Source organism: Aspergillus glaucus (assembly GCF_001890805.1).
Source record: "Aspergillus glaucus CBS 516.65 unplaced genomic scaffold ASPGLscaffold_3, whole genome shotgun sequence".
Lineage (NCBI taxonomy): Eukaryota > Fungi > Ascomycota > Eurotiomycetes > Eurotiales > Aspergillaceae > Aspergillus > Aspergillus glaucus.
The window spans coordinates 616,252-641,961 of NW_019170455.1; the positions used below are offsets into that span (position 1 = coordinate 616,252).

Consider the following 25,710-nt stretch of genomic DNA (forward strand, 5'->3'; position numbering starts at 1 on the left):
CTCTTTTCGCAAATAAGGAAAACGACCAAGGGCACCACTGCCTTAAGATGAAACATTCAGCCGGCTGTACCTGTTTCGCCGACCACCTGAAGCTTTTTATAGAACTGTGTGGGTCTGACTTTGGCGGCGATGAGAATATCCAGAATCTGGCATGGTTCCTTCTGTTGATGCTGCAACTTGAACCTGCAGATAGGATGCCGATCAAAGAGCTACTCCGCTATCCGTTCTTAACTGGGGGAAATCAGCTAAAACTTATCGGAGGCATGTGTGCAGTGGGTAGGTATCAAGCTCCGACGGACGGTGCGTGAGACTTTCGTGTTGCAACACTCCACAGCTCGATTAGTATTGAAGTATTAGGGTATGATAGCAGATGCCTAGAGCTTCTGCCTAATACACCGCCTACCATGACATTACTTTTTCTTACTCAATATTCAACTCTTGCTGAGAAGCTTTCAGGCGAATATGGCCCGCTTCAAGAAAATTTACACTAAAAAGGTTCTGTTAGGGTTGGATTTTCTGCATCGACGGGGCATTGTTCACACTGACTTGCAACCTGTGAATATCTTGTTCTCAACTGCGGAAGTCGATCGATATGACGAACTTTTGAATCCTCCTGTTCTCATTCCTGTCAAGTGGCTGGAAGGGGTAATGCAGGATGATAGTGCTCCGGAGTATCTGGTAACACCACAGCGGCATCAGGCGCGATTGGATAACATCGAGACGTCTGAGATATTGGTAAAGATTGGTGATTTGGGTGGAGGTAAGACAAATCTATTATCACGGGTATACAAGTTCTAACATGTGATTACAGCATTACGAAGTGACCAGTTTGACCAGAAACCAGTGACCCCAGTAGCCTTACGGGCTCCTGAGCTAATCGACATGAAGCCTTGCGATGAGAAAATTGATGTTTGGACTTTGGGCTGCCTGGTATGTTGACTTCCCTACCCTAAAATGGATTCTTTCATCTAATCATGTATCCAGATATTCGAACTAGCAACACACCAGCTCTTGTTCGAGGCCATGCCTTTCTTCTGCGCCAAGGAAAAGACTGATGAAGTATACCGCGATGAAATCGAACATGTGCTTGGTAGTGACTTTATAAAGCACTTGAGGGATAGGTTACCGCCTGACTTTGGTTATGAGAATGTCCAGAGTCTGGCTTCGTTCCTTCTTTTGATGTTGCAGTGGGATCCTCAGAAGAGGTTGTCGATTACTAAGTTGCTGCGACACTTTTTATTGACCGGGGGAGAGTCGAGTTGAGCTGTTAGACGGTAGTATTGATGCAATAGGTACATTAGATAGGACAACAAGCAACGAGTTTTGGCCGATCTCCCCACATACTTCCCCGATTCTTTGCGATGTCTCTTCCGGTCCTCACAATATTTGACCCCATTGCCTAGACAAATCTACTATTAAACACTAGAAAACAACAGAGAGAAGAAGACAAAAAAAAAAAAAAAAGAAAAACCAATTACAACAACCACAATGCCATCACCCCCAGTCTACCCCGTCCTCCCCCGCGCCGACATCCTAGCCCAACTCCCACCCGAATATCCCACCGACGCACAAGACCAAATCACAAACTTCCTCTCAACATTCTCCCAAAACCGCCTCGTCGTTCTCGACGACGACCCAACCGGAACCCAAACCTGCCACGACATCTCCGTCCTCGCCGTCTGGGACATCAACACCCTCGTCGAAGAATTCCAGCGCTCCTCCCGGGGTTTCTTCATCCTAACTAACTCCCGCGCGCTTCCGCCCACAGAAGCAGAAAATATAATCTACGAGATCTGTCAGACTGTAGCGCAAGCTGCTAAAGCAACCGAACAAAGTGTCGACATCGTCCTCCGCAGCGATAGCACGCTACGGGGCCACTTCCCGCTCGAGGCGGACGTTGCACAGACTGTATTCGGGGAGGCGGATGCGTGGGTCCTAGCGCCGTTTTTCTATCAGGGAGGACGGTTCACGATAAGCGATGTGCATTATGTTGCGGAGGGGGAGAGGCTGGTTCCTGCTGGAGGGACGCAGTTTGCGAAAGATGCGATGTTTGGGTATGAGAGTTCGAACTTGAGGGATTATGTTATGGAGAAGGCGCCGGGGCGGTTTAAGTCGGAGCAGCTGCATTCTGTTTCTATTGGGGATATAAGGAATGGAGGGCCGGAGGGGGTTTGTGAGAAACTTTTCGGGATCTCTGGGGGAGGAGTGGTTATTGTTAATGCGGCTGCGGAGTCGGATATGCATGTTTTTGTGGCTGGGTTGTTGCTAGGTATGCCTTCTCTGTTTGTCTGACCTGGAAAAGTGATTCTAACAGATGGCAGCCGAAGCAAAGGGAAAGCATTTCCTCTACCGCACAGGCGCGGCGTTCGTATCCTCCCGCCTGGGAATCCGTGCCAAGGCCCCCATTACAGCAAGCGAACTACACCTCCCCTCGCCCAGACGGACAGGTGGACTGATACTCGTCGGCTCCTACGTCCCCAAGACAACCACGCAGGTGGACACATTGATAAACCGCAGCAAGGAGAACAACAAGGACTTAGCCATCATCGAGATCAAGGTGGAAGAGCTTCTTGAATCGCATGAATCCGCCCTCCGCACGATCCAAAACATCGTCAAAGAGACTGAACAATATCTCCAATCCGGAAAAGATACATTGGTCATGACGAGCCGGAAGCTTGTAACTGGCGACGACAAACTCTCTTCGCTGGCCATCGGCACGACTGTCGCGGAAGCAGTCGTGAGAGTCCTGCAGGGAATTGAAGTACGGCCGCGGTATATTATCGCAAAGGTATGATTGCTATCTCTATTACCGTTTGCATTTTCTCTTACAGGATGCTAATGATATCGTAGGGCGGAATCACCTCATCCGACGCCGCTACCAAGGGCCTTAATATCAAACGTGCGCTGGTTGTTGGACAGGCTGCGCCGGGTGTACCGCTTTGGCGATGCGATGAGCGTTCGTCTAGACACCGAGGTTCTCCGTTTGTGGTCTTTCCGGGGAATGTGGGCAGTGAGTCGACGTTGTATGAGTTGATGGAGGCGTGGCGTTAGGGCTTTTGCCTTGATGTACGTTTATAGTGAGAATAATTACTGCTTCTATACAAGATAGTCAATGTAGAGATCTGTATCATTTGATTAATTGTCTCGTATAGGATTATGTAGACCTGAGTTACAGCCAGCCCTTCAAAGGATATGAAAACACCAACCGCACTGGACAAGACGCACGAGAAGATGGCCGTTCGTGTCCACTCATGTATGGAATTTATCTGACCGGCTTCCTATATCAATGTGGGCAATGTATCAAGCCCAAAGTAGATCCACATCCAATCATTGACCTTCGTAAGGTTCGTTTCCTGGGAGGTACTGGTGGCCGTGCTCTGAGAGGCACTCGCAATGGTGTTGGCGTTCGCAGGAGCTTCCTAGACGTCGCTCGTAGGTATAATTTCTACGGCCAGAGTGAGTATGGGAAGCCTCTTGCGTCCTCAAAGGTCCTTGTTCCCGAATTTCCTTCTGTCTATAGACGCAGAAAAGTCTATGATCTCGGAGCAGATGTTTCGTTCTATTTGGAGTCATTCACGAGACATCTATCCGAATTGGTTTACATAGCCGTCCAATGGTAGTGCTAAGGGTGAAAACAACCTTGGAATGTCCGCCCAAGCTTAAGCGATTGTGTTGGCTTCAATATTGGAGCGCTGAACGGAACTCGAGCTATGATTAACCTTATTCCGTCTTCGGGCATCAGCAAGAGCCTCTTCGGCCAGCCGAAAAATGCGCTGGCCCAGTGACTCGGTTCCTTTCACGAGTGGAGTATCTTCGTCGGTTTAATGGCCAACTGGCGGGACAATTGGCGGACTCTGGCGAGACAGGTGCCTCTTTCAGAAAGTCGAATCTGCTAGGATCGAAATCTGCGGCTTCATGGTTTTTCACCACAGCCCGGAATCCCAGTTTTGGTCTCCTTAATCCTGGAACCAGAGTCGTGGTATATCGACTTTAAGAATTTCGCGCCCTGAAGATCAGTCAATTAAGATAGAAGTACAAAACAATAATGGCCTTTTCTTAACATTTTCGGTATTTACCATTCTGTTTCTGTCCCCGAAAAGTCACCCAAGGATAGTTTTCTATCATTTTTTATTCTCTGCTTTGACGATGTTTGACAGAGCCCAGAACTCGGCATTGAACAAGGAGAATTGACTTCATTTTCATTTCGGATTCGGAGTGATGCTGTATACGAAAGAGAGCACGATCTTATGTAGAGACATTGGGACAATATTGATATTCACTAGAACTAGTCAGGGCCGACCTGATGCTCTATTCACCATCGCTCCTTCTGACCAACCCTATTTCTTGGTTTTCTTAAATCTTTTATCTCTCTTCCAGAGAACTAGCCCTTCACTCCGACAAACGCCTCTTCCTCCAACTACTTTTCGAGGGTTGCAACCGTCAGAGCACAGAGTGCTGTGTGTCCATTATTGGCCTTCGCGAGATACCATTCTTCACTGATTATTCAACGCAAATGAAGAGGACTTCATCTAGGTGACGCTCCAAGTCTACCTTTTTTTTTTTTTTTTTTTTTCTCCCGCTGCGTACTTAAGAAATGACGCGAGCTGGCTCATGCCAGTTGCCCGATTTAGCGTTTATTGTCCACGGCCAATGCTGGTGGCTCTACGTGGATTTGAACAAGCGAATATCGATATTCAACCTCGCTAGCACCAACGAATGAGCGGAAGAACGGACAGATCCTGGAATGCCCGACTGAAGTCTTAATGGATAGCAAGAGGAAGACTCAGGATATGTTTCCCACATGTGATACTGCTGCTGCTAGCAGCGGAAGACATGCTGTGCGAAAATTTGGACGAAAAAGAGTAAACGATCACGCATCTAATACGGTACATTTACTGGAACTGTCGAAACCCAATCTCGAAGTTGACTATTAACGCAAGCAATAAATGGTAGCCAGTGACAATCGGTTTCTAGTCGTTTGAAGGATCCAAAGCCGTGAGAGAACGCTCAAAGTATCCCGTACATATTGACATGATAAAAAAGACAGCCAAATATGCGGAGGCTCAAAACTAACGAAAAAAAAAAAAAAGCGAGCACATGATGAAAATCTGCTAATAGACTTCTTCGAACATGCTTACGCCGACAATAGTGTCGCGCGAATAATGGAGACAAGTGTTAAGCAGATCAAGATCATATCACCCAAGCATGGCACACGATACCAGACATCGCATGCCGAACAGCGACCAGAGGCAACCTGGATGCGTCCCAGGTTCTATCAGGTAACCAACTCAATTGTGGAACAAGATACTTGTCCCTGACGATATTTTAAAGGTCGGGTATCCACGACACAACCAGGACGAAAGGGACGTGCCCCATGCTATTATTTCAACAAGAAGAGAAACGTATGCAGCGCCAGAAACACACAGAACATCTACGGTCATGCGGAGACATTGTGGTCTCCTGTGGTCGTCGACCTGAGCTCATATTTCAAGGACAAATGAGACAGACAGCATTAGAGGCGTAGAAGGAGGCAGGCTTGGCCTGCTGGTCTTCGTCCAGAGTCTTCTTATGTAAAGGCGATGGCAGTGGCAATGATTTTTTATTCATTGAATAGCGAGAAACTTACTGGAAGACACTGTTTGGTCTTTGACGATACTGGCTGTTAGAGACTTAATCCTATATGGAAACCAACGTCTCGTTGGATACGCGTCAAGACACTGGAACGAGTTTGTAATGCTAGGGTAGAATTGAAGGGTGACGATTCAAACAAATCCAGATCAGGTATATTGATTAACTGACTTCTATGGTAAACGTAGACGTAGACGTGATCGTGACCCCATTCCGATATTTTAGAATACAACCCATGAAAAACGAGAAACAAATACTAATACATTAAGAAACAAATCCAAAACCGTACCCATGCATGACAAAGCCAGAAAAGAACATTTCTATACTTGTGAGTGAAAGATCCGAGAGAAGAGAGATAGAATCATAATTGCCCAACACATAAAACGCCGTCAGATGCAACTTGGTAGTGTGCTTTTTTTTTTTATGAAAGAAAAGAAAGCGGGTATCGTCATGCATGAGAATATCTTTTTAAAGATGCCCTCTATCTCAGCAAATCCTGTAACCCAGTTTCGAAGCTGCGTTATTTTTAGTACCGGCCACGGCCGCCCCAGGAGTCGCGATTGCGGCCGCCACTCCTCTCACGAAACTCACCACCACCGCGCCTGTTATTCCAGGAGTTGCCATCATCACGGCGGCCCCGGCCATGCTCGACGAAGCGAGGGCGGTCCATGCCTCCACGCATAGGGGGGCGATCCATCGCTCGGCCCCGACCACCCATCGAACGGTCCGATGATCTAACTCCCCGACTCCTGTTAAGACCCATTTTTTCGAGGAGCATGGGGGACATGTGCGGCGGGTTCGAAAGGCCGTAGCCGTGCACGGCAAGCTTGTTCATGGCATCGACTGCAGCGGACTTGTTGTAAAAGGACGGCAGAAGGGAACCGAATTGCGATCTGTAGGCTTCTTCTTTGGAGCTGGCGGGGGTGTTCTCCATTGCGTCCTGGATCTGGGCCAGGGTTTCGGATACGGCGGCTGGGTGTTCGGCCTGGTCGTCGGTCAAGTCGACTTTGGAGGTGGGGAGGGAGGTTTCGTCCATTTCGATGGGGAGTTCACCAAGCTTGTTCCGGAAAGTTCGCATTTCACCCTCGTGGAACATGATCCATCCTTCACCCTCCTTGCCTGCGCGTCCAGTACGACCCAGACGGTGAATGTATGTGGGAGTATCGCGAGGAACACCGACTTGGATGACGTGGGTGACCTCCGGGAAGTCCATTCCACGGGCAGTCACATCAGACGAGAGAAGGATTCCAGAACGAGCTTGCCGGAAGCCGTCTGCGTTTCTTGTTCTCGCGGCTTGAGTCAGACGTGAGTGGATATCATAGATCGCCATTCCGCCCATCTTCCTTTGGCGGCGCAAGTGCATGAAAGCATCAAAAGCAAGCTTGACTTCGCAAGTCGAGTTGAAGTAGACAATTGCCTTGAAAGGACGCTGGCTGCGGTCTTCTGACCGCTGAGCCCATTGGGTCTGGGCCATTTCAAGGACCGCAGGGAGAGCATTCTCCAATCCAGGAAGAACAATACCCTTCTGCGGTACCCGGAAGTGAGTTGGCACCTCATCCTCCTGAACCGTCTTCAGGAATCGGAAGTCACGCTTCATCGTTTTACGAACCATGGCCATGACCTCCCTGGGAACAGTAGCCGAAAACATGAGCGTCTGGCGGTCAACCTCGTCGCGGTTGGGAAGGAGGGTTTGGATCTCCATGATGTCCGGCGCAAATCCATCATCCAACAGACGATCAGCCTCATCCAAAACGAAAGACGACAGGCGTGGGGCTGTGACACCGGTAGTCGGGTCAGATAAGATATCCTTCAACCGTCCCGGGGTACCGATCAGCAGGTGGCATCCTTCCCTTTGGATAGCCCGGAGTTTCTCGCGTCTCTGCGTGCCACCAACCGCAGTCTGCACAACAATTCCAGTACCACGCGACACCTTCAAGGCTTCCGTTGCAATCTGTTCGGCCAGTTCACGGGTAGGCGAGATAATGATGCCTCGGATATCGCTGGACTGGGCGCGCCGTCTGTACGAACCTCTGGCCTGAGGCTGAGGCTGCATGTCTTTCATGATATTGTGAATCACGGGAACGAGGAAGGCCAGAGTCTTTCCTGTTCCGGTCTTCGCTTGGGCCAGGCTATCAAGAGACAATAGTCAGTATCTCGAAAACGTAAGGAAAATGGAAAGGCGCAGAGTGAAACATACACATCATCACCCTGCAAAGTCTCATTGATAGTCATGCTTTGCACATCGGTCATGGTCTTGATCTTCATAAACCGGGTAATCTGATCAATGATCTTCTTATCCACCAATCCATGACTTGCCAGGTCCGCGAATTCGGTCAATCGCTGGGGCGTGGCAGGCTCCTCCTCGCTGGCCACAGCCTCCGCCTGGGCAGCTTGAAACCGGGTAGCGGAGACATGCAACGATCGATGGATTTGAGGGAAGGCAGCCGGGCTGCTATTCGAGGGCTGCAATTTCAGCAGCTGAGGAGTCGATCTCGCAACGAAGGATCGAGAGGTAGAAGCCCGCAGGGCCTGCGCGACTCCATGCCGGCGAAGCGCACACAACATTCTGACTGACACGGATTGAAGCCGGGAAATAACAAAGAATAAGAGAAAGAAGCGATTCCGGCTCACAGAATCAATCCGAATCAGAAAAGGGAGAGGATGATAGAGAGGGAGAGATGGAGGATGGACTAAGAAAAAATGTCCAAGCCGGAGGCAAAGCAAAATGCCCGAGATTTTTTTTTTTCTGGGGGCGGCGCTATCACTAGCCAATCAGAGAGCTCGGAGCATACAGCGCTTTTGAGGGCAGTTCCGTACAGCCGTCATTAGTGAAAATAGTGAAGAGAATTGAGAGAAGGAGAGAATTGATAGATTTGATAGAGGTCCCCTAGGGGTAGAAGCAGTTGGACAACAATTGAAGCGTTGGGATGTAGTCTTGCATAAATACGTTATGCTGATTAGTCATAATGCAACGGCATAAGATAAGATATGCCATAACGGCACATGTTTAGTCTAACCAAATTCGGATCTAGGAGGGGCTCTACACCGCCTGCTAGAGCTAAGAAGGCGGTGAGATGGTTCGAATCCGCAATTCGGCAGGCGGCACGAATCATGCATAAACAGCATTGCATTGGTGTGTTTCGACCGATTTTACTGGGATACTGGGATGTCCCTGCAAGTAAGCAAAAGAAATAAGGCTATATGTAAGGGGGCTTACGACAACACAAGTAAGAAGTAACCATGACTTGTCCATAGTAGAGATCAAGATTTCGATTAAGCAATGGGCACATCATATTGCAAACAAGCATAACTCCAACATAAAACCTGTCTCTTACCTAGTTTGGATAACACCGAGGTATATCATGGCTGCTTAACAATCAAATTCGCGGTGCTCTTGCCCAGAAGGTGACTTCTCCCGTTGTGACACTGTAATAGAGTAAGGTTCCGAGTTAATCAGCCCATCAAATAGCCTCGAGAAACTTCTGCGCAACGTGGAAGGGTTTTCTGGTTCAGCCCCACGCTGCAGTACAAGTAGTCGCATTCGCCCAGGATACTGTATCTTCTTCACATTTCATACGAGATATCCCTTAGTCTTTTTTATCGTTATATAATCACTATATACTACACCATGCCCTCCAACAAGACTCTTGTCTTCAAGAAGATCCCCGAGGGATACCCCGTCCCCGGTGAGCACATTGTCGTCGAGTCCGCCGCCTATGACGCCGACGTGCCCGCCCCCGAAAACGGTGTCGTCGTTCAGTCGCTCTACACCAGCTTCGACCCCTACATGCGTGGCCGTATGCGCCCTGCTCACATCAAGTCCTACGCTCCTCCCTTCCACATCAACGAGCCACTCAACAGCCGCTCCATCGCTAAGGTTATCCGCTCCAACAATGACACCTACAAGGAGGGCGACATCGTCGTCGGCCACATCCCCATCCAGGATTACATCGCCCTGAACGGCGAGCAGATCTCTGCTGTCCTCAGCGTGCTTCAGAACCCCTTGAAAATTGAGGACATCCGTGTCTACCTTGGTCCCCTGGGTATGCCCGGTCTGACCGCCTACTCGTCGCTCTATGAGATCGGTAAGCCCAAGAAGGGTGAGACCATCTTCATCTCTGCGGCAAGTGGTGCTGTCGGCCAGCTGGTTGGTCAGATCGCCAAGCACGAGGGTCTCAAGGTCATTGGCAGTGTTGGCTCGGACGAGAAGCTGAAGCACATCATCGAGGAGCTGGGTTTCGACAGCGGCTTCAACTACAAGAACGAGAAGCCCGCAGACGCTCTGACCCGCTTGGCCCCTGACGGTATCGACATCTACTACGAGAACGTTGGTGGTGAGCACATGGCGGCCGCTCTGGACGCTCTGAACAACTTTGGTCGTATTGTCGTTTGCGGCCTCATCTCGCAGTACAATTCGGACCCCTACCCCATCAAGAACATCCACAACGTGCTCATTAAGCGTATTGACATGCGCGGTTTCATCGTCGGTGACCCTGGTATGGGTGACAAGTACGCTTCGGATCACCAAATGTACGTGCAGCAGTGGATCAAGGAGGGCTCCTTCAAGCCTCTCATCCACGAGACCGTTGGTATTGACAACGCGGCTGAGGGACTGGTTGGAATCTTCCACGGAAAGAACTTGGGCAAGGCTGTTCTCAAGTTCTAGATGACATGATTGACGATGTACTTTGATATATAAAATTTTGAGATACTGTGAATCAATTTTCTTGCGCATAAATGTTTTTCAGCCCAGATCACGAATGCTTTGTATTTCTGTTTTGACAGCAGATTGTAAGCAAGTAAGACACTACCTTGTCGCAGTGCAGGGGAAGCAGAATATATAACCTTTACCTTCACAACCAAGTAGATTAACTACTGCATATGTAGAGCATAGAAAGGAATAACCTAGTTTAAAGCCAATTGCCGGGCATCGGCCATTTTCGGCTGGGCGGAGAGCAACCGACCAATCACATAACCCATAATATGATGACCGCATCCCGACTCGCCTTTCCGAGGTTGCTCCAACTTCGAACGTCTTTTGCGATCGATTTCTCCTGCTCAGTGTTGTGGCTCCTTTGTGTGTGTGTGTGTGTGTTGCTTGAACTTGTCTCTTTACGATACCTCCGAATAACGCCATGGCTTCGTTCGCGCGCCAGTCCCCTCTGCTCCGGCAGTCCTGCCTGTCGGCTATCCGGGCACCGCTTGTGAACCGCAACGCCGCGGGTGTGTCGCAGGTCGTTGCTTTCCACGCCTCTGCTAAGAAGCAGATTCTGCCTCCTTTGCCTCGTGAGTGACCGCTTTGCAGTTGTCGATTGGATTGAGATTGAGGTGGATGGTGAATGGGGGTTCCGGGGGGGATTGCATATATCAGGCGGGGATGGAAATAGACATGGACACGGAGAATGAAATTGGATATGTGCTAACGAATGTGCTTATGCAGAGGCTATCCAGGGAACAGGTATGCGAATTGCCCTTCGTCGATATAACCCCCAGTGATTGCGATCGTTACGGCTTGTCTTGGCCATGCCCCGGAAACTTCGATATCACAACGTCTATCTGCATGTAGAATCGAGATTGACATGGTTTCACGATTACAGTCAACGACCCTGCCCCCATTCCTCACACTTCTCCTTCGCACGGTAGCTACCACTGGTCTTTTGAGAGGTGCGTGTGATCCCCCGACACTCCGGTGATACAACCTCATGCGACAACATACTCATAAAAATAGACTCGTCTGCGTTGGTCTCGTCCCCCTAACCATCGCTCCTTTCGCCGCTGGTTCTCTCCACCCCGTCACCGACGCCGCTCTCTGCTCGCTTTTGGTCCTCCACTCGCACATTGGATTCGAGTATGTCACGTCACTTCCACCAGAAGGGTAAAAGAGAGAACATCAACTTACAAATCACAGGGCATCTATCGTCGACTACTTCCCCAAGCAGCGCGTTCCCAAGACCCGGGCTCTCTGCTCCTGGCTCCTGCGTCTTACTACCCTCACCACCGCTGTTGGATTGTACGAGCTCGAGACAAACGACGTTGGTATCACAGAGGGACTTCGGAGAATCTGGAAGGCATAAACTGATACCATAGACATTGTTCTTTCATTTCTTGTTTTATTTCATTGAGTCGGGTTTTTTCTTGTATATTCGTTGTAAAACTATCCAACGCTGATACTTCATTCATCTTTCCTGATCTTGACAAATTCAGTCTCACTGCCCAATGATTCTGTATCACTCGATGATGCTTCAGAAATCACTGGAGTCAGAGCAGCACGAGCGGGTTCCTGGACAAGAGGCAATGGAACGGCCTTTTCAAAAACCACCTGACAGTCCTTCAGTTTGATAACCCGGTCCTCACGGAAACTTTTCGTAAGAGCCTTTAGGTCCTCGACATCTTTCCCAAGCTTAGCGATCCTGGACGCATACAACGATAACACATGTCTCACAGCAAAGTGGTCAAACTCCTGTCCAAATCACTGATCAGATCATTGAAGTCTTCATTCGCTTCAACAGCAGCCCCCAATTTCTCCTTCAAATACTCATGATACCCACAGAACAACTCATGGTGTTTATCAAACAAAGGAAACACCTCCCTACAGCCAAAATGCCGTGAATATCAACCCCATCCTCAAAAACCCTCATATACCGCATTGCATGAGCCCTGACGAGAGACAGGACTGAGCACGCTGTGCGGATGGCGAGTGATGGGACTTGTTTGATGAGATGCCACGGGACGTGATATTTTTGCGCCTTTTGGCGGAAGAGGGTTATGGGTTCTTTTGTGTAGGGACTGGGATGGTTAGTTCGGCTTAATTCAAGTGCGAGCCTGTGGAACAAGGGAACTCACCATGTCTTTGGCTGGTGGTATTCGGTGATTTATCCATCATTGGTGTGTTCTTCTGCTCTGGTATCTTGTTTTTCCATTTAGGCTTGCTCGTCTGCCACTTCACTGACAGTGTATATTGGGTTGATTGAGGCAATAACAGGCAGAAATCTTGAATGATCGTCATTCATGAGGTAGATGATCTGCAGATGATACAAATGTGGCTAACTCATAGATATGTCGCATGTTCATATGCCGTCAAGATGGATATTTGAGCTTGACGGTACGGAGTACATGGAACGCAGCTTCATCTCATACCAAATTAGGTTCGTGCTTACTTTGAGGCAACGTCGAGTTTCGATGGGTTATAGTCTTTGCCGCTCAGCGACTTCCTCACAAATATTACCCCCCAAAAGAGACCATTACTCCTCCTCCAACTCACTCCCCTCCTCATCCCCCTCCTCCCCAGCCAACCGATCATCATCATCCGCCCTCGCCATAACCTTCTCAATAATCCCCAACGTAGTCTTCAACGGCAACCCAACCACATTATCATAACTCCCCTCAATCCCCTCCACAAGCATACTCCCCAAACCCTGAATCCCATACCCACCGGCTTTATCAACCCCCTCCCTCGTCCGCACATACGCCAATATCAACTCATCCGTAACACCCGCGTCAAACTTCACCGCCGTCTCCTCAATCGCAGTCTCAACAGCGTACCCGGGGTCCCGCGCACTAGCTAGCGGTGCCATTGCAGCGATAGCGGTGTAGACTTTATGATTCCGTGCGTTGCGGAGGGCCTTGAGCATGGCGACATGCCCAGCCTCGGAATGCGGTTTCTCGAGGATCGCGCCGCTGGAACTGTCGACGACAATTGTATCGGCTGCCAGGATTAACCCCGGTTCACCCTTTTCTTCGTTCGAGATTTCCTGCTCGTACACCGCGTGTGCTTTTTTCGAGGCCGTGGCTAGCACGTACTCGAATGGTTGGAGGGTCTTGGGAAGGTCTTCGGGGGAGTTGGAGGGGATGATTTCGATGTTGGGGAGGCCCAGGAGGGACATTATCTGGCGGCGGCGTGGGGAGGCAGAGGCGAGGATTACGCGCTTGTTGCGGAGGTCGTTGAGGAAGGGGAGGGAGAGGGGTGGTGGGCGTGGTAGAGGGGTGCGGGTTGGTGGTGCTGCTTCGTAGGCGGGAGGGGAGTCCATGTTTGATGTGAGGGGTTGTTTTTCGGACATTTTGGTTTGTCTTTTTGTGATTTGGAGGGTATAATGGGGTATCTTGATGCAATGAATTGAGGACAGAATTGACAGAATGGTTGATGAAGGGATATCCCACTGATATCAGGGCGGTGAACCGATTGATAACGCGGCTTGGCAGGTATACAGCCCTGAAAAGCTTGTCGGATATTTACTTGATAGTGAGGATTATATGAAAGAAATGCCACAGAGTGTGATATTGGAAAGTTAGGTGTTTGTTATTTTCTAACTTCATGCAGCTCTTCGGTAGTCTTACAACCCCGTACAGCTAGCCCACTATTTAACCCTACGTCTGGAAGCCAAAAGCAAAGTAAAGAGAACGAGCAAGGCTTGCAAGTTTATCATTGCTGATCATCTGGCAAGCACAAGGGAGTTAGTAAAATCCACGAGGGTGCGACGTGCAGTACTTTAGCGCATCACGACTGAGATTCGAACATTGAACAGACGTCGACATTATCGCAGAGTCGCAAGCTTTCATCCGGGCAATTCGATCTATGGAAGCTTCAGACTTGGATTAAATCATGGAAGTCTTCTGGATGTGTCGAAGAGACAATCTGGAAGCCCAGTAGGAACGGGTTGGAAGAGTGCATCTGTTGCGCTGCCCCATGGGACACTTGGTCGACGGCCCTGAGAAATTGGCAGGATCTAGTGAGGTTTGGCCGTACGAGCCAATCCCCTGATTAGCATAAAGTCATGAACAAGGTTACCTGCAGAGATGTCCGTTATATACACGCAAGTTTCTCGCGGACTCGTTCCAACATGATCCGCCACTCTCCTTTGTGATCCCCATGTGCGTGCTCATAGTGGTTGACTATCGTTCATTAGGCCCTTTTTGTAACCTTGCAACCAGATCCAAGGCCAATTTCTCGCTTATTAAGCGACGACAACCTCCTTTTCGTGAAGCTGCGTTGTTGATCCTATCTTCAATCTCGTTCCATCTCAGTCTCGACTCACTGAGGGCTATGACCAGGTAATTCAGAGGTTCCGTATAAGAATGTCCCCCCCCTCCCCTTCCCCGATTGGTTTGTCACAAACTGATTTTCTCGCAGAATGAGATCCCAAATCTTGGTACTAACGTTCTATTTCATTGACCGATCCTTGGAAGTGTCATTGTGTCTCCAGAGGATTGTGTCAACGTCAAAAATCGAAGGAAATCCGAGTCCCATTTGTTCCCGGAAGTAGTCTGCTTCATGCAATAAACCAAGTCTGTACGTTACTGCGTCCAATGATCATTCAGCAGTGAATCCGAGTAGTCAGCTCTCTCAAGGAGGACGAATCTGAGTTGGTTATGTAACCTTATGTTGGGTGCAGCATTGCCGGAGCCAGGCTTGGCAGAGAAGTACTCTCGAGCCAGAACTTTCAACATTTGGAGTCTCTACATGTTTCCTGAGTTAGAACTTTTGTCAGTAGGCTCTATCTCTGGGGATCCTCTAAGAGATTCCCATCGGGCTTTGTATGTTTCAAGTGGGAGCCCGAGACGGGGCGCATAGTTTCCCTCCCAATCGTTGTTTTGTGCACTGAAGTGCATTTGTTGGATCTCTCCGCAATACAGCTTTTTGAAAGTCTCAAAGATAGCATATTTTCTTTCGTATTTTGTTAGTGCTTTGAAACCTTCTTCAATGGCAATCGACGGTTCGAAGATGATAGAGGCGGCCAGACTGGTGCTTAAACGCATTTTCTTGCCCATGGCTAAACAATCAAAACGCACCCCAGTGAGATCCGGCCGGACAAGCCAGCCTCCGGAATAACAAGATGCTATAAACAGGATGACTGATAAATCACTAGGAAGCAGTGTGATGATGTTTTTCATGAAGACAGTATAATCACCAACAGCCACCCCAAGGTATCAAGATCCCCATGACCGAAAACCAGAACAAGCAGATCTTGACAATCGTGTTGTGCAATCTGGGCTTGTTCTCGAATTGTATTCAGGAAACTTTTACAAAGGTCCTTGCGCGGAACAATACTCAATTTTTCCATAGGAAGCATCGCTTCATCCAGAACGATTCGCCGATATCCTTACTAGCCCTCATGCGTGTACTGCTTGTACTTTCGGACCAGGTCCTCGGGGTTCTCAGAGGTGAGCCAGAACTGATCAGCTTGGGCAAAACCTAGACATTTCGTCAGCTAAGCTCCATGTATTGAGGAGGGTGATATTCTTACCATTCTCCGATAGGAGATGATGGAACAAATAGAAGTCCGACAAGAGGCTTCCATCCCTCTCAGGGCTGGCACTGTCATTTCGGTCAATAACTCCACATACTGCTACAACCCTGCTTCCAGGGACGAAGTCTGGGGGGCAATATGTGAGAAATTCCGTCGTTGTTACTTGTTAGTTCTGTTGTTTTCAGTCCTAGGCACGTTGACAAAAGACAGCAGTATTCTCACTGGAATGAGTCATAAGAGACATCATGACGAACAGTTTAGATAGAAAGATGCCATGGTAGCCTGACTGCCTGCGTAGGCGACCCTAAACCAATCCGCTGTATACGGAAGGCGGTATCTTTATGCAAAGAATAGATAATGCAGCCAAGCATATTCTGCACAACTTTATAATGGCATCGAGATAAGGAATAAAAGATGAGTATGGAAATGTTTAAAAAAGATGATAAATTCGGAAATTGGAATGCCCCATTCCATAAGTCCAACGCCTGTAGCACCGAGCCGAAAGCACAAAACACCCAGGTATAATTGCAGCACAAAAAACACGCACGCCTCCGATTCCGAGTCGCTCCTCTAACTCATCCGTGGCCAGCTGAAAGCGGACAATCCAACATCCAGCGTAATCGTAAGAGCCACAATGCTCTGTTTGTAGTATATTAACACCTGACCCAGACCCGACACGAGAAATAAAAGGAAATTCGTCAATAATGGCACCGCAGACGCGTAAACGAAGAAAGACCGGACACTGCCCCGATTCCTTTTCACGGGGTTGGGCATGATACCGACGAACCTCGGCTCATCGTCCATGCCGGCCGATGTGGAATGAAACAGCACTCCATCTGATGAGGATAGTAACAAAAGGCGTCACGGCCGAAGAGTCTCGTCGATGCGACCGCCTTTGCCTTCGACCTCAGCGATGAGCTCTTGTCGCTCCCGTAGTTGTAGACGCATGAATTCCACCGTCTTGTTCAGCACGATGCTTTCACTCCGACCTTGGCCTTCTAGACCCGGGACCAGTTCGGTTAGCCGATCAAACCCCTCTCGAATCGCAGCACGTCGTTTCTGCTCCGACGCGATGTGGTTGCTTTTCTTCTCTTGCTCTGTCAGGCGCGGTTTGTCTTTGTCGTTGGCCTGGTTCGAAGACGCGATCTGTTTGGATGATGATGGTGAACGGCCGGCCGGAGTCGACGAGCGACGGTCATCACCGTCGTCTGCATTCATGGTGATACTTCTGGCAGCAGGTGAATAAGATGGTTCAGATGAGCTTGAGGCGCGCGATGTTGAAGGTAGTTGAGCAGATGGCATATCGGAATGAGTGGAACTGAAATCGGAGCCAAACCACGAGTCAGATTGTCAGATTGTTATAGTAGTAGCACACAACTGCAGGATGCGCTATAAGTCTTTGACACACGATTCTGGGGTAATAAGAAGAAGAAAAAGAGACGAACCCCTGAAGATAAGCGCAGGCTCAACCAGGGCCCGACACAACGGCAAAACCCTGGTTCGAGAAGAAGCTCTGCGGAGAATTCAGTGGGTTGCCGCATCAGGAATAGCCAAGCCTTGTGGGACGGCTTCACGTCATCGACCGTTTCCATGTCTTTCGCCTGTCTCAACGCTGTCTTGTGTGCTCTCTGGTTTTTTCACGAACACTCTTGACTACTGATTATTTAGATGTCCTTTTACCCCTGGAAATTGTTCACTTTTCGAATAATCTCTCGTCCTCTTCTCTGCGATCGCCTTCAATTGGCCCGATCTATGAACTATATGATCTCATACTAAACCGGTTGGATCGACGTCAACTCGCACAACATCCGCGATCATTATACAACAACGCGTCGCTATGAGTTCTGGCACGGGCTTAGAGCCTCTGCGCGGGTCGTGCTCATGTGGCCGTAATCGATATTTGATTCGAATCCCGGAAGATGTGACCGACCACGCGCGCATCTACTTTGATAGCAGTTCTGACAACCGTATGTTGCCATGCGAACTCTCTAGGCATTGCGATGTCAACTAACACCGTTGGCTTATTTGCATACAGGTAGACACCACGGCACTCCTCTTACGGCATGGCTACGGGTCCCCTTGGACTGGTTCGAATCCCACACGCGATCCTACTTCCCCGACGAAACGCATAGTGCAATCCGCCGCACCTTCACGCCTCATCACGATCCACACACTCGGCGCAATTTCTGTGGATTCTGTGGCACACCGTTGACGTACTGGACGGAAGCGCCTCGAGATGAAGCAGAGTACATGTCCGTGAGCATTGGCAGTCTCTACGGCAGAGACCAGCACCTGTTGGAGGACTTGGATTTGCTCCCTGGGTCTTCGGAGGAGGAAGAATCAGAAGAAGAGTCAGAGGTCGATGAAGAAGTACCCGCCAGTAGAGACCCAGTTCCAGTCTCTACTACCACTGCTGCTGCACCATCGTCGTCTTCGGTTGTTGTGCCCACGTTAGCAAGCGAGCCCCTTCGAAGCTACCGATCTGGGATGATGAGTGGAATCCCCTGGTTCGAAGAAATGATCGAAGGAAGTCGACTGGGTCGTCTGATGAAGGCCAGGCGCGGTATGGGTGTGAGTGACGACGACTCTACGAAATTTGCGTGGGAGGCTAGTGAGTGGCATGATGATGGAACTACTGGCGCCATACGACAGACGCAATACTCCACCTTTAGTAGCAGCTCTGGGAAGAGGAAACGAACCTCTCGGGGCGACGCGGGAGTTGGCAGCTCGCGACAAAAGCGAAGAGAGTCTCCTTGATGGATCCTCGATGAGCTTTTTGCTTGGCTAAGATGGGAATGGACATGGGCAAGTCGTCGGGTTGTTTTCCTCTTAGTTCTTGGACAATATCGACCGCCATGTAAGATAAAAGTTAGAGTAATTTATCACAAGTAAATAGGAGAAATCCATTTCAAACGTTAAAATTCTAAGCAGTGTATAGGCACACAGGTCTATTTTACATACTCACAGCTTGAGCTACCATGTTAGGGAATCAAGCTCGCTTAGCATGTCTTTCAAAGAGAATCAGTGAAGGGCATCACACACTCATCCGCATTCAAAAAGATATTCCAGATACTCACTCTCTTTCTCTCCTCTTTTAATTCAAAGTTCCTTTTCTGTTCTTCATATTCTTAGCAATTGACCCTTTCTTTCTCAAACACAGCATCAATTCCTAGTCGTCTTTACCTATCAGACTTCTACAGCTCAGATATTGGTTGCTTGTCGAAGAGCACTGTCTTGCAGCTTTGTTCGTGTCATTGTGAGTAACTCCCTATCTTGAATGATACAGCAGTATGCTAACGACACCAGAAATAAAGCCCAAAGCTACACAATGACGAGTCCCAAGATGAAGCACGAAAAGTCGTTCCCAAACCTACGCAAAAAGCTCTCGAGCCCTGTCAACGACCTTCCTCCAGAGCCCCTACCACCACCTCGAAGTCTTCCACTGCGTCCCAGAAGACCTGCAGCCCCACTGATAGACAGAACGAGGGACAGAAAAAACACTGTACCTGCTCCTCAACAAAAGCCGCTTCGCTTGCCAATGTCCCCCGGGGGCTCCAATGCTCCTCGCAATGCAAAAGGACCCAGGTTCATGTGTCTCGAACAAGCGCAGCGTATCCAGAAGGTCGAGTATCGACCGCCTCCCAAATATACCGGTCCCCAGTACCCGACCATCATGGGGGTGACGCCTAATCGACTGAAGCCGAAGCCGAAGCCGGTCGAGGTGAAGAAGCGTGAGAATAAGCGGACGAGGGCTTTGAAGACGCTGAGGAATCCTGATCGGGTGTTTTTGAAGTGGAAGGGTACGAACAGTTATGCGCGGATGAGGATTTTTAGGAGGTTGAATGGGTGCTTGAAGGCTCTTCAATCGAATGGGACCAATCCGACGGGTACAATGCTTGCGGATATACCAGAGCAGAAGCCGTTGGAGATTGAGGTTTGTTGCTTCTAGTCTTTGAGTATGTGTGATTTGAGAGCTGACAAGGTCGCGAAATAGTACAAGCCGATGTATCGCCTGAAGGAGATCAGGAGGGCGTCGATGTTACTTGCTCGTCCTAAACCTAAGAGGCCAGTGTCAGAATTGTCAATCGCAAGTGTACGTATCAATAGGGAGTATTTACCCGAGCTCGAAGTACTAACCCTTCAACAGATCGACAGCGTTTTGTCGACAAACAGAAAACGCTACTCCGACGCCTCAATATACAGTAGACCCATGAGTACAGCCGAACCCTCTCCCACATTTTTCACAGAAACCAGCTCTGGCCAAAGCTCAGAGAATGTTTCTTTGCGTGCTTCTTTGGTTCCATACAGAGAATGGTGGACTTTCTTGCAGTCCACTGCCAACCCTTTCAGAGAGGAAGAGCCGAACGATGAACGCACTGATCGTGACGCTCCAGCAACCCCCATTCACAGCCATGCTCACAACTCCCACAGAGGCTCCTCTTTATCTTCTTCCACCCACAGAAATTCTCTTCACTCTTCTCGCGTCTTCAAAGCGCCTGAAGATAACCACGCGACTCCGCCTTCGCCAACGGGTTCAGATCTTACAATTACTCCGTCTCGCTACACGTTCGATCAGGATATGGTTGAGGAGTCGAAGTCGTCTCCACAAGATCCTCTGCCAGATTCCACGCGCTCCAAGGGTCTGGGGGTGGAGAAGGCTGAAAGCGTTTCAGACTCAAAGAACAAAGGTATTTTCCTGTCCTACCCTCCTAGTGTTGACCATGTTGTCGACTTCAGCTCTCATCTTAAGCGTACCCTACACAAAGCCATCTTTGTCTGACGCAAAAGCGGGGGAGATGGCTGAGATTGAAACGACCCAGTGCACTGGACAAGGCTGACCTTTGATTCTGAAAACAGGCACCCACCACAGCGACAAACGTGACTCGCAAGCTCAACAAGGACAAAGATTGACAGCGGAGACCTCGAAAATGGAAAAGCCTCAGTCGCAGCGTACGTTTTTGACTCGCCTCCTTTCGCAGAGACAATGGTAACTGACCATAAACAGCGAGCCCTAAGGATACCAGCGCGACCAAAGACGAAAACGCACTCGATAACACAAAGGTCCAGATCGCACGCAAATCCACCGGTGGAGCTGGTCCTCGTGGGCCCCGGACTCCTGCCCCAAAGACGTACCCTGGTCTGACCAAGGGAGCACGCCCCACGCCCAGCGCCATTCCTATTTCCGTCCGCAGACTGAGCACAGAGGCTGCTGATATCCTACAGCGCACCCCAATCGAGGGCTTTGCTGGTGGTATTCGTGTTCTGGATAGACCTTCTGGCCCGCGTTCCCGTCCTGATGGAGAGCCTACCAGTCCGCCCGTTCCAGAATCTATTCCAGAGACCAGGAAGGCGTCGGACAACTCAACTTCTTCCTCTTCCGTTGGTAATTGGGGCTTGGAAGATGGCGAGGAGGAACTGCAGAAGCCGCCCACTGTCTTCACTGGTGAATACCGTACTCGTCCCTCTGAGAGAATGGGGCAGTATCGTTACGGACCTACGTTGAAGATTGCCGGATCAGCGGACAACGTCATTATGGGAACAATCGACGATGGCTCCAAGTCGTCTCTCGCTACTCAAAAGTCGTCTCCGGCGCGTGTGAAGTATATTGAAACTTCCAAGTCTGAGTCGTCTCAAGACAATAACGAAAAGCCCAAGGCTCAGGTTGACCAGATCAAAGACCAGCACAATCCTGAGCAGCAGTCACCGGCCAGAAACTTCTGCCGCCCGCAGATGTCTCTCGAGAATCTACCAAAGAGGGACATCAGCAACCGCGAGTTGTCGGCGGCGCGTAAGCCTTTCAACCAGTCCAGTCTCTCTAATCTTTTCGTCGCAAGCGCTGATAAATTGCATGCTGAGAGTACTCCCCCTGTTCCAAAGGTGTTTGTGTCTGCAGACAGCGTGCAGACGTCTTCGCCTTTGTCTGAGAAGAAGAACGCAGACGCGACGCCGACACATACTCACCAGCGTAATGCTTCTCATGTGTCGACTCCTGCTACGACACCTGAGCAAATGCTCAAGAATATGCCTTTGCGATCTCACCCGCCGCCGCGTACCTCGTCGCTGCAGGCTGTGGCTGATTTTCCTATGCACTCAGAGTCGGACACTAACCCGAAAACTCCCGGCGAGGTGTCGGACAAGGAGAATAATACTCCGCAGTTGAAGCGTGACGCTACCGTCGTGAACATTTCTGAGATCAAGGATCCCCAAGGCCAGACGCGCTCAGTTGAAACGCCCCGTCTCCCCGACTCCAAGGGCACTAGGATGCTTGATAGCTTCCGCAACATCTTCAAGCACAAGAGCGGCTCGGAGAAGGGACGTACTAGAAAGGAGGATTCAGGTCAAATCCCGCGAATTACTAAAGACCATTCCATCACCAGCATGAAATCTGTCAAGAAAGTCGACGAAAAAAGTGAGTCGGTTAAAGCGTCGCCTACCGCCAAACCCAGATTATCCGACGGCATTGGTTGGAACAAAGTTACCCGCAACCCTAAGGCCTCGGGCGAATACTCTCCTGCGCTCGTGCCAACCCCGAGTTCTACGATCTCGACCTCCGCGTCTATCCCTAGCCCGCTGAGCCGCAATGCCCCCGACGACCGCACCCCGTCTTTCGCGAGGCCGACGCAGTCCACTCGTAAAAAGGCTAGTACACCCGGCTCTAAACCCCAGGTGTCTGTTGGCCAGGATGGTCGCCCTCGTAGGGTCATCCAGGGCGCAGCCGCTTCTACTGGAAGTCCGCAGCGTCTTCTCCGTACCGGTACTAAGCGTCCGAGCATTGCATCGACCGCTAACAGACCTGCTGCTAATCAGCCTCGCGCGACCATCTCGGTTAACAATCAGGAGAGCACCCCATCCGGAGTCGCTAAGCAGTCCGAACCAGCACCGAGATCGTTTAAGGAAATACGGTCTACAATTGACGAGTTGTGCAACAAAGCTCGCGATGACAGTACCCCTGTTGAGCGTGAGAAGCACCTTCGTGTAAGTTATGCCCTCTCTTCTGATCCTAAAATTCCTGACTAACATAGACTTATAGTTGGCGCTGGCTCTTCAACAGCAGCTTAGTGACTACAATAGCGTGGAGAAAGAAGCAGAGGAAGCCCTGATTTTTATGAACGCTAAAAATGCTGACAAGGATACTGCCGAAGAGACTCTTTTCGACTTTTTCGTGCAGATTCGGGCTCAGATAGACGAGCAGTAGATGTGAGTCTGCTTGTTAGAGCGGTTTCGATTCTGTTGAGCTCATGTCTCGCTTTCAGTCACTCGTTTCTTGTCCTTCTCTTTCTGTCTTACAGTGTCAGTCTTTCACTTGTCTTTTTCTTTCACCAAAGAAAGAAAATTCCTATTTTGTCTCGTTAGCTTTGTCTCAACACCATTCCCCCCAAAAACACAAAAGCGATAATGCCCTACGAGCTACGACTTGATGTTGCGTGAGAAATTCCCTTTCTATCTATTTTTGAATGGTCTTTATTCAACTGGAAAATCTGTTTAATGTCTAATGCCCCATATGAAAAGGAATGAAGGAATCTGGAATACGTGGATAGGTAGTATCAGGAAAAGATAGAAAAATTCAAATTTGTTGGCGTACATTATCTTGAACTGTTTGAGCGTAGAGCACTATAAACCTATTCAACTTGATCAGAAGACAATTATAATTATGTATAGCAAGTGTTGTATCCTCGCTTCAAAACATGTCTTTCAAAATGATTTGTGCGCTGTAAAAAGACCAGTATAAACAGTGCAAACCATTCACAAAGGGCAGAACCTGGGCTATATCTGACTAGGGCACACGCGCGTCTTTTGTTGTTTACAACCTCCTCCCCATTGCTTAGTGCGGTCCTTCCCAGCAAGCAACGCTCCTCTGTGTTTGCGGATATCTTTCTGGCAACCATCTCTATTCCTACTCATTCTACGCTCCTTTTCCCTTTCTTTCTTGCGTTCCAGAAGGCGTATAGTCTGACCAGACGCCATGCCACCCAGGCGTAAGAACCAGAGAAGCCAGGTCAGTTCTTTCTCGCTCTGCTCTGCTCTTGACAGGACTTCACGTCACGTCCTCTAACCCCAGCACGACCTACTACCTCTAATCATGACAACCATAAACTAACCAGCAATAAACCAACCAGGGAAACAACCCCTTCAACAACGCCCACCCCAGCCCCGACAAAAAACGCTGGCGCAGACGCGACAACAACTCCTTCAACAACCGCCTCCCCGGCCCCAACGAAATGGCCACGGGAGATTTCTACTACCCCAATAACTCAAACTCTCACGCGATGCCCTTCCCCTCCCCTGGCCACCCAGGCGGACACCCGGACAACGTGTTCGGTTCTCCTGGTCACGCCGGCCCCGCTCCCTACCAGCCGTACTACGGCCCTGGTGGTAACGTCTGGACTTCAGAGAGACCTTTTGCGCTTGAGCAGGCGGAGGCTCAGATGCTTGATATGGTGGCGCGCGAGGAGGAGATGAAGGATCAGCAGAAGAGGTTGTTTTTGGAGGAGTATCGTTATGTGGGACGGCAGACGGTTTGTTCCTTCCACTTTCATGGCTTATTGCTTTCCTACGCGGTTCCTTTACTGACGGGTATGGCTGTTTAGCAGTACGAACCTCCTAACATCTACGCTGACGAACTCGAACCGACCCCAGATGAACCTGAGATTGAAATGGAGATCAAACCTCTGAACACTGGTGTTGGAAGCGGCGTTGAATTTGCCTACAACGGCGCGTCAGAGACTGGTCGTGGTGGTAATACTGCTAGCAAGGGTACGGGTTTCAAGCTTCGTGGTGATGCTCCTGAGTTTGTTCCGATGGACAAGAAATTCAAGGACAGAAAGCGTCAGGATTCTGTGACTATTGTCACTAGCTGGTACTAGAGTTTCTGTGTTTGATTTGTCGTTGTGTACAGGAAAGTGGATGCTAAGAACATAATGGGTTTTATGTGATTCTTGGGTTGTTACTGTATGACAAGATGAGACAAAGTGTATCAAATGGCATCTTATTGTTTACGCCTGGCAATACACAGGAATAGGATCCGTTGCGCTGCCAACTATATCACCAACCTTGCTCAAATATAGTCGCCAAGTTGTCTGACAACAGCTTGATCAGCAGGATCGATCTCACGAGGTCGGACATTTCTGTAAGGACGAGAAGCACCCCATCCACCCCCACGACCTCGTACTCTTCTGGATCTCTCACGCCATGTGTTTGTGTGTCCATTTCATGTAGCTCCCCGAATAATCATTGCCGGACACGGGAAGGCTCGACCGTCTCCACGGAGTTTGTCCTTGACATCATTGCTTTGTGTCTAAAATTTGCTAGCTTCCACAATATCTGGAATTGTCATTGCTGATCCAATACCCTGATACGTGTAGGTGAAGCCATGCAGAAGCCCGCAAACATAACCAAACCTGTCGATTAGCACGGGTCCCGAGTCGCCTGGTTTGCAGAGTTGATCTGCCCACTTTTTTTTGGGGGGGGGGGGGGGGAGGATATAAGGATTTGGGGATCTTGGTCCGTAAATATGATTGACACCAATGTGATGATTCTTTCTCTATCTCTGCACCAGACATTGCAGCTGGGGGAGCCAGCATGGACTCTCAGAGGAACAAGAAGTTCCAGCCATGACCCAGACGAAAGTGCCAGAATTATGCTGTGGATGGCACACCTTCACGTGCCGGTACCACCTGCATAGAATATAGCTGTGAACAAGAATCCGAATCAGGGATCGGCGTATTCGACCCTGAGCTGGCACAGCTTCTTTTCGACGTCTGAGTCATAACAAGCGTTGTTTGATTTGGATCGTGATGCTCGGTATGATTATCTTTAGGTGGTAATTGATTGATGCTCA

General features: G+C 49.5%; 10 protein-coding genes across 10 annotated transcripts; 7 read left to right on the forward strand and 3 right to left on the reverse strand.

The window, feature by feature from the left end:
* Window positions 1–462: 462 nt before the first annotated feature.
* On the forward strand, window positions 463–1,470 carry ASPGLDRAFT_164227 (uncharacterized protein; the record flags this gene model as incomplete). The annotated part of the gene is made up of 3 exons (XM_022542572.1): window positions 463–760; window positions 812–930; window positions 985–1,470. The coding sequence occupies 3 exons, from the start codon at window positions 463–465 to the stop codon at window positions 1,261–1,263; spliced, it is 696 nt and encodes a 231-aa protein (XP_022404436.1). The 3' UTR covers window positions 1,264–1,470.
* ASPGLDRAFT_142364 (uncharacterized protein) lies at window positions 1,449–3,126 on the forward strand. The gene is made up of 3 exons (XM_022541764.1): window positions 1,449–2,269; window positions 2,322–2,788; window positions 2,851–3,126. The coding sequence occupies exons 1-3, from the start codon at window positions 1,489–1,491 to the stop codon at window positions 3,049–3,051; spliced, it is 1,449 nt and encodes a 482-aa protein (XP_022404437.1). The 5' UTR covers window positions 1,449–1,488; the 3' UTR covers window positions 3,052–3,126.
* Window positions 3,127–5,752: 2,626 nt separating this feature from the next.
* On the reverse strand, window positions 5,753–8,328 carry ASPGLDRAFT_71971 (uncharacterized protein). Its single transcript, XM_022549586.1, has 2 exons — window positions 7,826–8,328; window positions 5,753–7,757 (listed from the first exon to the last, which is right to left on the reverse strand). Exons 1-2 carry the CDS (start codon window positions 8,191–8,193, stop codon window positions 6,155–6,157), a joined length of 1,971 nt encoding a protein of 656 aa, XP_022404438.1. The 5' UTR covers window positions 8,194–8,328; the 3' UTR covers window positions 5,753–6,154.
* Window positions 8,329–8,918: 590 nt separating this feature from the next.
* Window positions 8,919–10,363, forward strand: ASPGLDRAFT_79504 (MDR family NADP-dependent oxidoreductase). The gene is made up of 2 exons (XM_022550022.1): window positions 8,919–9,033; window positions 9,098–10,363. Exon 2 carries the CDS (start codon window positions 9,257–9,259, stop codon window positions 10,292–10,294), a length of 1,038 nt encoding a protein of 345 aa, XP_022404439.1. The 5' UTR covers window positions 8,919–9,033; window positions 9,098–9,256; the 3' UTR covers window positions 10,295–10,363.
* Window positions 10,364–10,634: 271 nt separating this feature from the next.
* Window positions 10,635–11,702, forward strand: ASPGLDRAFT_164239 (CybS family protein; the record flags this gene model as incomplete). The annotated part of the gene is made up of 5 exons (XM_022542573.1): window positions 10,635–10,914; window positions 11,069–11,086; window positions 11,226–11,292; window positions 11,357–11,476; window positions 11,537–11,702. The coding sequence occupies exons 1-5, from the start codon at window positions 10,764–10,766 to the stop codon at window positions 11,700–11,702; spliced, it is 522 nt and encodes a 173-aa protein (XP_022404440.1). The 5' UTR covers window positions 10,635–10,763.
* A 931-nt stretch (window positions 11,703–12,633) lies between these two features.
* ASPGLDRAFT_42823 (nucleotide diphosphatase) lies at window positions 12,634–13,892 on the reverse strand. Its single transcript, XM_022545677.1, has one exon. The coding sequence runs from the start codon at window positions 13,683–13,685 to the stop codon at window positions 12,870–12,872; it is 816 nt and encodes a 271-aa protein (XP_022404441.1). The 5' UTR covers window positions 13,686–13,892; the 3' UTR covers window positions 12,634–12,869.
* Window positions 13,893–16,733: 2,841 nt separating this feature from the next.
* On the reverse strand, window positions 16,734–17,090 carry ASPGLDRAFT_32239 (uncharacterized protein; the record flags this gene model as incomplete). Its single annotated transcript, XM_022544150.1, has 1 exon — window positions 16,734–17,090. One exon carries the CDS (start codon window positions 17,088–17,090, stop codon window positions 16,734–16,736), a length of 357 nt encoding a protein of 118 aa, XP_022404442.1.
* Window positions 17,091–17,491: 401 nt separating this feature from the next.
* On the forward strand, window positions 17,492–18,786 carry ASPGLDRAFT_79508 (uncharacterized protein). The gene is made up of 2 exons (XM_022550023.1): window positions 17,492–17,839; window positions 17,908–18,786. The coding sequence occupies exons 1-2, from the start codon at window positions 17,710–17,712 to the stop codon at window positions 18,627–18,629; spliced, it is 852 nt and encodes a 283-aa protein (XP_022404443.1). The 5' UTR covers window positions 17,492–17,709; the 3' UTR covers window positions 18,630–18,786.
* Window positions 18,787–19,200: 414 nt separating this feature from the next.
* On the forward strand, window positions 19,201–23,450 carry ASPGLDRAFT_79509 (uncharacterized protein; the record flags this gene model as incomplete). Its single annotated transcript, XM_022550024.1, has 7 exons — window positions 19,201–19,806; window positions 19,867–19,965; window positions 20,020–20,560; window positions 20,730–20,822; window positions 20,878–22,847; window positions 22,903–23,069; window positions 23,126–23,450. The coding sequence occupies 6 exons, from the start codon at window positions 19,201–19,203 to the stop codon at window positions 23,065–23,067; spliced, it is 3,474 nt and encodes a 1,157-aa protein (XP_022404444.1). The 3' UTR covers window positions 23,068–23,069; window positions 23,126–23,450.
* Window positions 23,451–23,692: 242 nt separating this feature from the next.
* ASPGLDRAFT_55075 (uncharacterized protein) lies at window positions 23,693–24,855 on the forward strand. Its single transcript, XM_022548113.1, has 3 exons — window positions 23,693–23,868; window positions 23,990–24,388; window positions 24,461–24,855. Exons 1-3 carry the CDS (start codon window positions 23,836–23,838, stop codon window positions 24,734–24,736), a joined length of 708 nt encoding a protein of 235 aa, XP_022404445.1. The 5' UTR covers window positions 23,693–23,835; the 3' UTR covers window positions 24,737–24,855.
* The last annotated feature ends 855 nt before the right edge of the window (window positions 24,856–25,710 follow it).